The sequence below is a fragment of the Chanodichthys erythropterus genome, chromosome 22 (assembly GCF_024489055.1).
Source record: "Chanodichthys erythropterus isolate Z2021 chromosome 22, ASM2448905v1, whole genome shotgun sequence".
In the NCBI taxonomy this organism is placed as follows: Eukaryota; Metazoa; Chordata; class Actinopteri; order Cypriniformes; family Xenocyprididae; genus Chanodichthys; species Chanodichthys erythropterus.
The window spans coordinates 25,452,814-25,468,540 of NC_090242.1; the positions used below are offsets into that span (position 1 = coordinate 25,452,814).

The window sequence follows — 15,727 nt, forward strand, 5'->3', positions numbered from 1 at the left end:
TTTTTTTTTTTAAAGAAAGAAACAACGTGAGAAATCACTATGCAAGACCTAATGCTGCTGAGACCAAATTTACAGCTAATGTTGTCTCTGATTAAATCTGGCATTTTTGTTAGATATCCGCAATGCTTTTATGGGAGGTTTAATTTAGTTTTAGTTTCAAGATGATGTGCGTCAGACTAATGGTGGTTTCGGTTTTATTTATTATTTAGCCATTTGATAGCAATATGTGCCTCTGCTGATGCAGTACATGTTATGAGGCCTTATTTTGGAATGCATAGATCTGTCATGCAAATTCAGTCTAATAAATCTGTTGATGTATCACTAATTTTCTCATTTTTTTGCCAGGGTTCCTGATACCCAGTTTGAACTGACCTGCAGCCTTCTGACGCCAAATTAAAGTGAGAAGATTTTCAGCATACGCAAGACTAAAGACCTTTGGCTTTTGAGCAAAAGGTGAGCTAACATTCTTCTCTTATTTTTTTCATACTCTGATTTGAATTTTCATGTACAGTGCACAGCATAAATGAGTACACCCCCTCTGAACAAATACAAAAGATGTATTTTCTTTATGATCACTAATACAATTCATGGAAAGATGGCAAAACTAAAATGTATTAAACATATAAATAATAAAAACTGAGAAATGTCATTATTAGCCATAAAATAATAAATTAGCCAATTTTGTTTAAATTAAGGATTGCAGAAATGAGTACACCCTAGATTTAATTCAACAAATGCATAATATTCTAGTACTTAGTATGCCCTCCATAATTTTTTATATACTGTTCTGACCCTTGTTGACACGGAGTGTACAAGTTCATCACTAATTGTCACATCTGTCCTGTTTAACTCCTGGATGATGAGCTCCTTAAATGCCCTGATCTTTAATGGCACAACTCCCTCACACCTTCAGCACTCATACATCCCTATATAAGAGCTTAACTACCACTGAACTTTACTGTGGGAACCAGGCACTTCTCACTGTACTCCTCCTCTAGCAACACCATAACATTTTGGATGCTGTTAGATCCAAAATGATTGATTTGCTCTCATGAGACCAGAGTATTGATTCCCAGAATCTATATTTTGTAAATATGGGCTTTGGAAATGGCTAACTGACTTTATGTGCTTTGGCTACAGCAGGTAGTTCCAGTGAGATCAACATCCATGCATGTCATTTCTGCAGGCTGCATCTTACTCTGTGGGATAAACAGTCACTCTTCTCATAGCTTTTGCTGGCTCTGAGACACTCGCTTGGTATTTCTCCTGCTCAAAAAAATCCCTCATCACTAAATGAAAGCTCAAAATGAAGGCCTGATTATTTCAGGAGCCTTGTCACAAGTCTGTTGTTTTTGAATTTCTTTGTGACTTTTGCTATATTTTCACACTTAAAACAATGATTTGGTAATCCTCTTGTACCACTGTCCTCTTTTGTGCTAAGAAATCAGTCTCCTGACAGTTATCTCCCAAGTGCTTCCATTGTTGTGAAAGTCTGAGAATGATTCAGTGGGCTATATAACACCTTTAATTGTCAAGAAATGACTTCTCTTTAAATGTTTTGGTTCAACATACTTACTTGTTGATCAAACATTGCCTTAAACTTACACCAGAAATTTTTATTTTGTTTTATTTAGTAACTTTTAGGAGGGTGTACTCATTTTTGCTACACAACATTTCATCACCTTAATAAGAAAATCTTATTTTCCTGAATAATTTTGACATGCTTCTTTGGTAATTGATTAAGCAGACTTACGGGAACATTATATCTCTAAAGAACCCTAACATGTAATTGAGTAATTGCTGACTTTTAGAGGGGTGTACTCATATATGCTATGCACTGTATGTCCTGTTTAAAGCAAGTTTATTTTTAAGCACTTAAAAAATGGGGATACAGCTGGGTAGCAGTATGAATGCATAGATCATATCAATGTATAATCCTAGATGTTTGACTTATTTTGCCCTTTTCTCTCTCTCATACATCAAACTTATCAACATAACTGCCTTGAGGTGAAGAAAAAAAAAGTGACTCATTCTTTCCTCATAACTTTTACTAGCTTTATAAGGGAATAATTTGTCAGCAATACTAAAGGTTTAATCAATCATTATTGCGTGATAATCTGAATAAACTTTGTAAAAATGCGCCTGTGTCTGTGTTTGGCTGTCTGTGAGCAACTCTCCTCCCTCCTGAGGGCAGCCTGACTCATGACACGTTTGTCAGGGGGAAAGTGAAGTTCAAAGATGCGCACTGCTAACTAAACTACTTTTATTCAGACATGTTTAAGGGAACACACACTGATTTGTTTGTGTTTGAAAGCCGGTGAGTCAATGAACAGATATTTTTGGGCACATGTTTTCCGGTAGAGTCGATTGGAGGAGGTGGGACGTGTCTTGAATGAGTACGTTAGGTAAGTTAGCCAAAGCTAAGCTAGTTTGTCTGATTCTTATGAATGTGGAGCAGCACAGAGCAACAGACATTCTTAAACATTACACAGATGGAAATAATAATTCAAACGATCATACATACGGATGTATTTACACTTAGTAAGCATTGCAGACCTATAGGAAACGTTTGATTCGGTTGATAAAGCAGCACACTGAATTTTGCTGTTATTGCATTCAAAATTGGCTGTGAATGAATTGTTATTTTGAGTCATCTTTTAATGCACCGGGCTGACTCGATCCGAGCAGTTCTTGACTGAACAACTCAGAAATCTGGATCACTGAACCGAGAACAGGCATGTCCGATTCGTGATGATAAGTGAATTTGGTGTGGATAATTGACTGATGAGGCGAAAAGTTGCTTTAAAACGTACTGGAAAGATATTTAAGACTTTTTTTTTTTTTTTTGGTAAAACAATATGGTTTTAATAGCATCAAAACGTGCATAAACTCAGTCAAGAGGTAGAAATAATAGTAGCCCATCGAAAAATTTAGGATCGAGTTAAATCACGGCTGCAACAAACTGAACTGTGGCATATGAATTACGACGAGCTGTAAGCGTAATAAACAGTAATATATGCATACATATGACTTTACTGGAGCGTTTTACAGCATGAAATATGCCACACCGTGATGATGACAGGGCCCACGTGATTACGTAATAACGCGATGACGCAAAAGAGCGCTAAATCGTTTTGAAGCGGTTCTTTGAAATGAACTGTTCGAAAGAACCGACTCACGGAAATGTGTTGGACTTTATCACAAATATCTCACCTTTTAAAGTTCAGTATTTCTATGTAAAGAGGCGAAACGGAAATCGCACATCGTAGAGGTTCGCGTCAACTTCTGCGGGAGAAACTCAAGTGTGATGACGATGGTTGACACCACATGATCCGTTTGCGCCTTTTTCCTTTGTAGTCTGAAATTTACATGTGTTTGAACAGGAACGTTTCTCCATATCCGGTTCGTTGAGTGTGATGAGGGATTTAAAGATCTTGTCCTCACAATGAGCGATTTGATCATTTGCCTCCTGTGAACCGGCGCAGCGGCGCGTGTCCTCACTGTAACCACGTGATTGGGTTCAGTGGAGTACTCAAAGCATTGCGAAAGACTCTTTGAACTAAAGAATGAGACCAAGTGGCATGTTACTGTCTTCACACATCTTCCATATTTATCATATATACCATTCTGTTGGAGAGTATAGGTTAAAATCAGAGTTCAGGTTTATGTGAGTGTGGCAGAGGCAGAATGAACGTGTTTGGCAGAAAGTACAGTGGACTTGGAGGCATTAGGGCACAGTTACATTCTGCACACTTGCCAAAGTTGCAACATATCACACACAACCAGGTGAAAGGGGAATAGTGTAAGCGTGTGTGTGTGTGTGTGTGTGTGTGTATGATATCCGCTGAGGACAAATGAAGGTAGAAATGTAGTTTTTAGCCATAATCTGACTGGCATAGAGTGCATAATCATGATATGAGTTCGTATATGTGCATTAACCTATATATATTTCAGAAAATGTGACTGGCAGCTCAATCAGAAAGTCCACAACTCCAGTATTGCTCCAGTAATCATGAGGAGCATGTATCATTGCTGGTTGTGTTCCCTGCTTGGCAGTCATTCTTCGTCTTGGGTAATTTTTTTATGTGCTAATGTGATGGACCCTTTTTCTTTTTCGCTAAATGGCAAAATCAGCAAATTTAAGAAATGGCATCATAGGTCAATTTTTCCCCGAGGTGGGTTTATCAACTGTGGGTACCGTGGAGCAGTTAGGAGTCTGTAGGGCATCTTTGTGGAGATATAATTAGAAGATTGGCCGACTCTCCTGGATTATTGACCCTAATCTGGTGTGGACGGACGCCTAGGCACTGGGATTATGAACAGATTTGTGCAGAATTCTGTCATGTACATTATGCGTGTTCTGCTCACCAGGAGAACCCCTTGTAATTCATCTATTTGAACTGAAGTTGCCTGTAGATCTTGTGATCTTTGAATGGCTTTGCATAGCAATACTTGAATTTATTAAAGGTGCCCTAGAATTAAATATTGAATTTATATTGGCATAGTTGAATAACAATAGTTCAGTACATGGAAATGACATACAGTGAGTCTCAAACACCATTGTTTCCTCCTCCTTATATAAATCTCATTTGTTTAAAAGACCTCCGAAGAACAGGCGATTCTCAACATAACACCGACTGTTACGTAACAGTCAGGATCATTAATATGTACGCCCCCAATATTTGCATATGCCAGCTCATGTTCAAGGCATTAGACAAGGGCAGCCAGTATTTATGTCTGGATCTGTACAGCTGAATCATCAGACTAGGTAAGCAAACAAGAACAATAGCGAAAAATGGCAGATGGAGCAATAATCACTGACATGATCCATGATATCATGATATTTTTAGTGATATTTGTAAATTGTCTTTCTAAATGTTTTGTTAGCATGTTGCTAATGTACTGGTAACTTTAACCACATTTAACATCGTTTATTACTGTATTCACGGACACAAGAGCCGTCGCTATTTTCATTTTTAAAAAAATGCAGTCTGTATAATTCATAAACACAACTTCATTCTTTATAAATATCTCCAACAGTGTGTAATGTTAGCTTTAGCCACGCAGCATAGCCTCAAACTCATTCAGAATCGAATGTAATACATCCAAATAAATACTATACTTGCATGATCCGATATATGCGAGCAGCATGCATGACGAACATCGTGTAAAGATCCATTTTGAGGGTTTAGCTGTGTAAACTGTGTTTATGCTGTTCAAGGCAAGCGCGAGCTCCGGGGGAGGGGGAGCATTTAAAGGGGCCGCAACCTATATATCGGTGCATAGTTAATGATGCCCCAAAATAGGCAGTTAAAAAATGAATTTAAAGAAATCTATGGGGTATTTTGAGCTGAAACTTCACAGACACATTCAGGTGACACCTTAGACTTATATTACATCTTTTAAAAAGAGGTTCTAGGGCACCTTTAATACTGAACCTATTCATTCATACTCGTTAATATGCTCTGAAACTACATACATATAAACTATTTTTCCAGCAGAATGAAATTCTCAGCATAGTTCAAGATTATCGATATTGAAATGTATTGCATGCATAGAGTTGCTGTTGTGTGAGAACCGGTTTGTGGGAAGCTTGATTAATTGTAGTGAATTGGTTTGTTTGGCTGTTTCAATGGAGAAAACAAAGAAAACGGTTCAGAGACTTTCCAACATAACGCTGCTTGAGAGTCGACATATAGGTGCTTGTTCGTCTCTGCGCTCGAATGCTGTCTGCTTGCTCAGCATGCACCTGCGTGTTTACCAAATGAAAAGAAGAGCAAAGATTACTGAAAAATAAACACTAGTCCCTTCTTCTGTTTGCCATTTATTGTATCTATCCTGCCAAGATGCACTAGGCTGACAACAGCAGTGTCTTGGTTTGTTTAGTTAGTTTTTTGTAGTAGTCCGCACAGGTTTATCATTCTTTCTCCTTTGTTTTTTTCAAATTCTTAAGTGCAGTCAGTAATTAGAACAAGACACTATAGGGCTGTTACAATTACAATGAATGTTTTAAATATAAAATTTTGAATATAGAAGTACAAAATGGTGTGAAATAAATTAAATGATGGCCATCATGTCCTACATTACAACTGCAAAATCGAGCAAAATTTTGTCTAAAATCTAATTCACTTAATATTAATTTGAACTGTTGTATAAAATCAGTAACACATTTGCACATGTTCCGATATTAAGGAAAAACAGCATTTGTTCTTCTTGCGTGATCTTGCTTAACTATATCATGTTTTATAAATATAAAGAATAAAATAAAAATCACATACAAGGGCATTTTCTCCTTATCTTGAATTTGGAGGCAGTTTTATTCATTTCTGTGGCGTTTTTGACCTAAACCCCCATTATTTTTCAACTCTGGTTGTTCACTGACATTACATGCATGACTTCATTTTGAATCTGTTGATTAAAGTGTTAGTTGGAAATCCAGTCATTAATTACTCATGTCGTTCCACACACATAAGACCTTCATTCATTTTCGGAACACAAATGAAATCCAAGATATATATAATATCTCTCTCTCTCTCTCTCTCTCTCTCTCTCTCTCTCTCTCTCTCTCTCTCTCTCTCTCTCTCTCTCTCTCTCTCTCTCTCTCTCTCTCTCTCTCTCTCTCTCTCTCTCTCTCTCTCTCTCTCTCTCTCTCTCTCTCTCTCTCTCTCTCAATTTTCAATTCAGATAGCTTTATTGGCATGACAAAAAGATACATTTTGTATTGCCAAAGCATTTAACCAACATAGAAAATATTTAGAATAACAGAACATCTGAGTAAAGCCTATGTAGAGAAAATAATAAAATAAATAAAAATAATTTTAGTAACAGAATAGAATAATTCTAAAAATAATAAATAAAAAAGATTATAATACAGAAATCATGTAGTAATAACTGAACTTAGAATTTGAACATTATATACAGTATATACAGTGTGTAGGTCTAATGGGGATGTGTTTACTGGCTGTTTGTTTCTTTCTGGTTGTCCCTCAGGAGATGGCAAGATGCAACAAATCTTGCAGCTATATTGGAACATTTGGCTTCTTCGCCAAGAATGTAATATAGTTTTTGGATTGGGCTACAGGAGTTAAATTGGGGGAATATTTTATTAATTTTGGGGAAGTAGTGGTCTCTGATATCTTGGTATTTTGGGCATTCTGTGAGGAAATGCAGCTCCGTCTCCATCACTCCCAGGATGCAGTGCGAGCAGAGTCTGTTCTCACGGGAGAGCCATGTCTGTCTGCGCCGGCCCGTCTCTATGGCCAGACTGTGTTCGCTGAGTCTGTACACCGTCAGTGTTTTCCTGAGTTTCGCATCACTAACTGTGCTCAGGTAGTTCGCAATAGCGTATTCTCGATTTAGTGCCGAATAACATTCCAGTTTGTGTTGGTTTTTAGTGGTGTTTGTCCAATGGGTGATGTACTTGTCTTTTTCTGTGTTTATAATTTGTGTAAGCCGAATGTGTGTGAGTGTGTGTGAGTCCCGAGGCTGGCAGATCTCAGCGGGTGTGAGGTCAGTCAGTCTCAGCACCAGCTGGCACAGGGGACTCTTACTTACACTCAGCTCTTGGTGTTTTAGGGCTTTGTAATGGTATGTGTTGGGGTCGCTTGTTTTTAGGTGTTTCCAGAATTTGATGGCTCTTTTTTGGATATTTAGAAGGAGAGGGTATTGGCCTAATTCTGCCCTGCATCCATTGTTTGGCGTCTTTCTTTGGACTTTCAGTATTCTTTTACAGAATTCTAAATGTAGAATTTCAATCGGATGTTTTTCCCAATTTAAGAAATCAAATTTTATAGAAGGACCCCACACTTCACTGCCATATAAAACAATAGGTTCAATTATAGATTTGAAAAGTTTGAGCCAAATTTGGATTGGGATGTCAATTTTAATTGATCTTTTAATGGCATAGAAAGCCCTTTGAGCTTTCTCTTTGAGTTCATTCACAGCCAAAGTAAAGTTACCTGTTGGAGTTATTTTCAGGCCAAGGTAAGTGTATGTTTTTGTGCTTTCAATGGTTCTGTGTGATAGTGTGAATGTGTGTGTTGGTCCCTGAGATCTGGAGCGTTTCTGGAACATCATGATTCTAGTTTTTTGGAGGTTGACTGTCAGGGCCCAGGACTGACAGTAATCCTCCAGCAGATTCAGGCTGTCCTGAAGCCCCTCTTTAGTGGGCGACAGGAGCACCAGGTCATCTGCATAGAGAAGACACTTTATATCTGTGTCGTGTAGAGTGAGACCTTGAATGGGAGCGTTTTCTATAATATTGGCCAATTGATTGATATAAATGTTAAAGAGGGTGGGGCTTAAACTGCAGCCCTGTCTCACTCCACGCCCCTGGGGGAAAAATTCGGTTCTCGTGTTTCCAATTTTAACCGCACATTGGCTGGCTGTGTACATTGATTTGATCAAATCATAGAATTTTCCCCCTATTCCACTGTCAATAAGTTTTAGGTATAATCCTTCATGCCAGATTGAATCAAATGCTTTTTTGAAATCAAAATCTCTCTCTCTCTCTCTCTCTCTCTCTCTCTCTCTCTCTCTCTCTCTCTCTCTCTCTCTCTCTCTCTCCCCCTCCCTCTCCCCCTCCCCCTCTCTCTCTCTCTCTCTCTCTCTCTCTCTCTCTCTCTCTCTCTCCCTCCCTCTCCCCCTCCCCCTCCCCCTCCCCCTCCCTCCCTAGACAGCTATTTAATTACCACTTTCAAGGTCCAGAAAGGTAGTAAAGACATTGTTAATATAGTCCATGTGACTACAGTGGTTCAACCTGATGTTATGAAGCGACGAGAACACTTTGTGTGCAAAAAAACAAACAAAAATAATGACTTTATTTCAATAATTTCTTCTCTTCCCCATAATTCTCTTAAGCTGTTGATAAGGTAGTCACATGGACTATTTTAACAATGTCTTTACTAGGGCTGGGCGATATATCGCATGCAATTGTCACACGCATTTTGTCAGTAAAGCCCTAGTCTTTACTACTTTTCTGGGCCTTGAAATTGCTGTCTTTGGAGGGGCCAGAAAGCTCTCGGATTTCATTGTAAATATCTTCATGTGTGTTCCAAAGATAAAAGTAGGTCTTACAGGTTTGAAACAACATGAGGGTGAGTAATTAATGACAGAAAATTTAATTTTTTGTTGAACTAACCCTAACTTTAACGTTCAGGATTCAGATGTAGTAATTCCATTGAATTAATTTTGATGTAGATCAGATGGTTGTATATCAGATATGTATCTGATTTACAGCCACATTTAAAAGTGACCCAAATCAGATCTGAAAGCTGACCTTCAAGACAATGATGATGATGATGGAGTTAAAACTAAAAAGGTCCCTCTTCTCATCATTGTCTCACATTTTTCTTCACAGGTATCATGTCTTCCAGAGAGCGACGCTCCGACCTGTACATAAAGGCTGAACCCAGCAGTCCTGAGGGAGGAGGTGGTGGCAATGGGAGGACCAGCCCGGGAGGAGCGTCCTCAGACTCCTCTCAGAGTGCAGGGGGGGGTTCCAGAGGGGAAGGCGCTGGCCGCTACTCTCCGCCCCTTTACACGCCCGCTCTACGTTGCCATTTTAAGGAGGAGGGTGCGGATGGAGCCGAGGAGGGCTCTACCGGCAGCGGGGGAGGCCGCTGCAAGTATGCGCTGAGCACACTTCCCAAAAGGCTGTGCCTGGTGTGTGGAGATGTGGCGTCTGGCTACCACTACGGAGTGGCTTCATGTGAAGCCTGTAAGGCTTTCTTCAAAAGAACCATACAGGGTGAGCATGTCATACTGTGTAACAGATTCACTTATCATTACAGATAACTAGTAAGTAAACCAAGCACACTAGTTGTCTGAACCCTACATGGTCCCTAAGTAATCGGACTAGTTGCACAATCGGAATAAAACAGTCACATGTCACCACGTCAATCTGAATGAATTGGCCAAATCCGATTAAAATTTCATTCGGATTATAAGGGGTGGTTTAAACTTTTTCTAATCCGATCGAGAAGACATGTAAACACTTGATTGGATTGAAAACCAAAACTTGGGAAATGGATGTGCTATGACATAGAGATGGTGATGCATGGAACGAGTTGTTGTAGTTGTTGAATAAAGTGTCATAAATGACTGTTGTGTCATTCTAAAATTCTCCTTCCACTCATTGTCTGTCAAGTGGAGCAGGACGACATCCCACCAGTCCTTGTTTCGGACTTTCATCCACAGGTGCTTGTTTTAGTCATGGAAGGGGCATTTTTACTGCTTGATAAATATAAGAAGCACGGCACAATGGTTCATGTGCTCGTCATCTCCTAACAAGGACCTGACATTGATAAATATTAAAGGGTTAGTTCACCCAAAAATGAAAATTCTATTCATGTCGTTCCAAACCTGTAAGACCTCCTTTCATCTTCGGAACACAAATTAAGATATTTTAGATTTGGTCCGAGAGCTTTCTGTCCCTCCATTGAAAATGTATGTACGGTACACTGTCCATGTCCAGAAAGGAAATAAAAACATCATCAAAGTAGTCCATGTGACATCAGTGGGTTAGTAAGAAGTTTTTGAAGCATCAAAAATACATTTTGGTCCAAAAATAACAAAAACTACAATTTTATTCAGCATTGTATTCTCTTCCGGGTCTGTTGTCAATCTGGGTTCACGACTCTGCAGTGACGCTGCTGATGTGTTATCCGGTGCGCCCCAGCTTCGTTTACAGTCTGAGGGAGACGCACGCTGTATTCAAGCTATTCTACATTGTTTGTATTTTGGTATTGCTATATTTTTTAAAATGGTGCGTAAGTGTGCATGTCACGTATGTCCTAATCGCCAAAAACAACGACGTAAAAGTGCATTACCAACGCCAAAAGATGAAAGGATTCAGTGGAATCAATTCAGTGGAATCAATTCAATGGAAAGGATTCCGGAAGAGAATACAATGCTGAATAAAGTTGTAGTTTTTGTTATTTTTGGACCAAAATGTATTTTCAATGCTTCAAAAACGTCTAACTAACCCACTGATGTCACATGGACTACTTTGATGATGTTTTTATTACCTTTCTGGACATGGACAGTATACCGTACATACATTTTCAGTGGAGGGACAGAAAGCTCTCGGACTAAATCTAAAATATCTTAAACTGTGTTCTGAAGATGAACGGAGTGTTTGGAACAACATGAGGGTGAGTCATTAATGACATAATTTTCATTTTTGGGTGAACTAACCCTTTAAGTCTACCCTTTAAAACAAAGAAAAGAAGCTATTTAGGAGAATGGATTGTATGCATAAACAACAGGAAACACAGTGTGCGCATGTCAAAAAATGAATCCTGATTTGAAGATTGTGACAACAACACGTACATCAACCTGATCACTTTATTTAGAGTTTATATAAACATTAAGGTTGGATTCATCAGTTGGAATTAATTAATTCTGTCTGAAACAAAATGTGTCTAGTTTCCTGTTCCCCTGAGAGCCACCGCTCTGTCAGCCTCTCGGAAAAACAAGTCATGTTTATCCAGAATTTAATGTGATAAGATTAAAAATTGTGTTCCTTGAAATAATACCAAGATGTCTGTCTATTGTGATTCTGTTGTTTTCATTTGATGCACACAAAAATAAAAGTATAATCCGATTTGAAAACAAATTATCTTTTAATGAATCGCTCAAATCAGACCTTCACTTAATTGATTCACTGAATCCAGTAACTGAACAGCAAGTCTTTACTTTCAGTCACGCTGTTTTCTCTGTGACCCTTTCTGAAACTTAAGGATTAGTTCACTTTCAAATAAAATTTTCCTGATAATTTACTCACCCCCATGTAATCCAAGATGTTCATGTCTTTCTTTCTTCAGTCGAAAAGAAATTAAGGTTTTTGATGAAAACATTCCAGGATTTTTCTCCATATAGTGGACTTCAATGGCCTCCAGACGGTTGAAGGTCAAAATTACAGTTTCAGTGCAGCTTCAAAGGGCTTTAAATGGTTCCAGACGAGGAATAAGGGTCTTATCTAGCGAAAAGATCGGTCTGGCGCCGTGTTTGTTCGGTAAGTTGAATAGGGAAGGTGTAGGACATACAGCGTAAGCTTTTTGAAGAATACAGAAAGCGGAAGCACATGCATGGCAATCATTTGTGTTTATAAAGCATATACTGTTGTATTTTTTTTCTGAAAATGACTGATCGTTTTGCTAGATAAGACCCTTATTCCTCATCTGGTACCGTTTAAAGCCCTTTGAAGCTGCACTGAAACTGTCATTTTGACCTTGAACCGTTTGGAGGCCATTGAAGTCCACTATAAGGAGAATAATCCTGGAATGTTTTCATCAAAAACCTTCATTTCTTTTCGACTGACGAAAGAAAGACATGAACATCTTGGGTGACATGGGGGTGAGTAAATAATCAGGGAATTTTAATTTGAAAGTGAACTAATCCTTTAATATCATTACTGACTGGTTGTTCTTATGACATGTAGTCAAAGATTTTTTGCTAATATTTAAATAAATTTTGTAATTATTATTATTTTTTTTTATGAAGAGCAGGTGGCTTCTTGCTACAAAAACACAATTGTGTAGGAAACACTGCTTTGAACTCTTGTTTAAAGTCTTCATCTCCATCCAACAGGCAATATTGAGTACAGTTGCCCCGCCTCTAATGAATGTGAGATCACCAAGCGCCGTAGGAAGGCCTGTCAGGCGTGTCGCTTCACCAAGTGCCTCAAAGTAGGCATGCTCAAAGAAGGTGAGGTGGCAGCACAACCAATCTTCTCTTTTACGATACCTAAGTACCTCACAGTGTACAGTGTGATCCACAGGCAGTGCCAATGCCCTAATCCTCTTTCTGTGTTTGGTGTGTGCGTTCGGTGTAGGAGTCCGCCTGGACCGAGTCAGAGGCGGACGGCAGAAGTACAAGAGACGCCCAGAGGTGGAGAATGCCACATACCAGAGTGCACCGATACCTTTAAGGAAAGAGGGAGAGAAGGGTAATAAAATATAATTTATTTATTTAATTATTTTTATATATTTTTTGTTTTATTTTTTTATATATATATTTTATTGAAAACATAATTTCATTGCCTGCAATTACTGCTGTATATTGTACTTTTGTGCATTTGATAAATAAACTTTGGCTTGACTTGATTATTCAGCTGAGTAATGTTTAGTTTGTTTCTTTCAGGCTCCTCCAGCATCATTGTGTCTCATCTGCTGGTGGCGGAGCCAGAAAAGCTGTTTGCTATGCCAGACCCCCTGCAGCCTGATACGGCCCAGCGCACGCTCACCACTCTATGTGATCTGGCCGACAGGGAACTAGTTGTCATCATCGGCTGGGCCAAGCACATTCCTGGTAAGTGAGAGCAAGAAGAGGAACATTTAGACCATGTCAAGGAAGCTGTTCTGGTGTCGAGCTACAAGTTACTCATTCTCTTGTTACTTAAATTATGCTAAAGTAAAGCTCCCACATAGTCTCAACCTTTGACGACATGATTCACTGTCTGATTCATATTGCACATGAAACTGGAAAGTACTTTTTGGATCTGAAATTTGATTGGCTAACTAAGGGTTTTATATCAGCCTGTCTGGAAACATCGTTTTTTTTAGGTTCATATAGGTTGAAAAAGTTACTGGATTTAATTAGGAATCCCCTGCAAAAGTTTGCCAATTTAGTGGCATTAAAACTAAAAAAAAGAAAAGAAAAGAAAAAAAGCAATTATTGGTAAAGACCCCATGAAATCAAATTTGAAGTTTTTTGGCTTTTAGTATGAATATGTTAGCCTTACTGTTATCTATAAGCTGGTGTGCTCCAAAACAATGACAAAATTCGCATTTAGAAGATAAAAGCATTCAAAACTTATAGTCTCTAATTTCCGCCAATATGGATCAATGATTTTGATGACATCACGCTGCACTTCAGCTTCTCATCAGCTCTTGTCCAATCAAATGCTCTGTGAATCTGAAGCATCCCGCCCCCTTCATTATAAAGATGCTGAAGCTGCATCTGAAATCGGTCATTTGTTCACACATTCACTATTTTCTACATGGTAAATGGCACATAATGCACTATATAGGGGATAGGGAACGATTCCGACAGTGCAAATATGCTTTCCATTTGGGTGAATGAAGTCTGGTTTCACGTTATTGTCACACAAACTGCCACAGCGTGCACACAGTCTGCTCCGGTCCAGAGACATGAAAGCACAGAGCGGATTATATGCATGAGTCGGCACAGACCATAAAATATATTAGACCCATTTGAATTCTACACAAAATGCTGTATTTTAAAGCGATATGATGGAGATTAGAAGGAAACTGTGGTTTTACTGAACTCTGCAGCTCTGGCCGAGCTGTGATATAAACTAAACACTACTGGCAGTTTTTAAAAAGGGGGGGGGCTGTTCAATATGTCCCGCACTATCTTCATGTTTGAGTGGAAATTACGTCAACACACTGAATAATGCGGCGCGTTTCAAGGCACTTCAGTGAGCCTTTAACTTTTTATATATATATATATATATATATATATATATATATATATATATAGATATATATATAAATATATATATATATAAATATATATATATATATAAATATATATATATATATATAAATATATATATATATATATATATATATATATATATATATATATATATATATATATATATATATATATATATATATATATATATATATATATATATATATATATATATATATATATATAATATATTTGTATATTCTGCTGTTATTCTGGTGCTAGTTTAATTAGTCTATTTTCCTGCTTTTTTTTTCATGGCGGTCTGGTCTATTATTATGGCTTAATCTACTTCAGATAAATGGCATGTAAAACATAAAGACAGTGGTTTTTGCTTTACGTTGGTCAGACAGTGGCAATTGTGGCAACTGAAAATTTGCAATCTGGAACAGATCTTATGATTGGCTCATTTCCCCCCCACTAGAATTTAGTATAATAGTACTAATTTTAGTAGCAAAGATCTCCTGCAATCTGTGCTAAGAGTAGCATATATTCTTTTGAATATCCTCTTTTCCTCTGTGGTTAAAAGTACTTGTTTACTCATGCAAATTCTTGATCTTGTGATCTATACTGATGCTTTTTACTGGGAAAAGTGTTACTTGCTAGCCAAATACCACTTATATACTTTGTGTTTGGAAGGAGAGCTGATCAGATGCCAATAGATCTTATTTAGAGCAGCACCATGACAGGTATAAAAGCAAGGCTGTGAGGCATAGACTTGTGCTGGAAAAAGCTGTAGAAAGCTCCTAGATCACTTATAATTTTCCACAGCTCATAATGTCTGGGGTTTTTTGTCTACTGAAATTTCTTGGAAAGATATTTTTGCAGTGTTTCATCAGCAGAACAATCCAAAAAATAACAGTACAACCTACTGAGAAGATGTTTGTCTATCCCTCACAACCTCGCTTTCATTCTTGTTAAAAATTCTTGTCAAAGATGGCGCTGCACAATTAAGGTCTATGTGCTGATAACAGGCTAACATTTCAGAAGGCTATGACAATGCCAGCTAGAAAACAGTTATCAGCTTGTTAATCAATGATATTTGATGGTTCTCACATTTCTGCACTGCTGGAAAGTGCTGATCAATCACACCTGTCTGAAAAGAAAAGGTGCCTAAAGAAAGATTATAATTGAAGGGAGCTGGAGCAGGCGAGTCAGAGCTACAGTCAGAATGTGGAAGACTTTTCTCCTAATTGCTGTCCGAGTTCAGTCTTGGAAGGAGCGATTT

At 38.2% G+C, this 15,727-nt stretch overlaps 1 protein-coding gene across 3 annotated transcripts in view; it reads left to right on the forward strand.

Moving 5' to 3' along the window:
- Window positions 1-15,727, forward strand: part of esrra (estrogen-related receptor alpha) — a 28,113-nt gene that overhangs the window by 5,525 nt on the left and 6,861 nt on the right. Inside the window, exons 2-7 of one of the 3 annotated variants that reach the window (XM_067375084.1) lie at window positions 346-453; window positions 1,141-2,405; window positions 9,359-9,748; window positions 12,592-12,708; window positions 12,836-12,949; window positions 13,144-13,311. In XM_067375084.1, coding sequence (XP_067231185.1) covers window positions 2,393-2,405; window positions 9,359-9,748; window positions 12,592-12,708; window positions 12,836-12,949; window positions 13,144-13,311 — 802 coding nt within the window. In that variant the 5' untranslated portion in view covers window positions 346-453; window positions 1,141-2,392. Of the gene's footprint in view, window positions 1-345; window positions 454-1,140; window positions 2,406-6,683; window positions 7,984-9,358; window positions 9,749-12,591; window positions 12,709-12,835; window positions 12,950-13,143; window positions 13,312-15,727 lie in introns of those variants that run through there. The other 2 variants (XM_067375085.1, XM_067375086.1) reach the window with 2 other exon arrangements.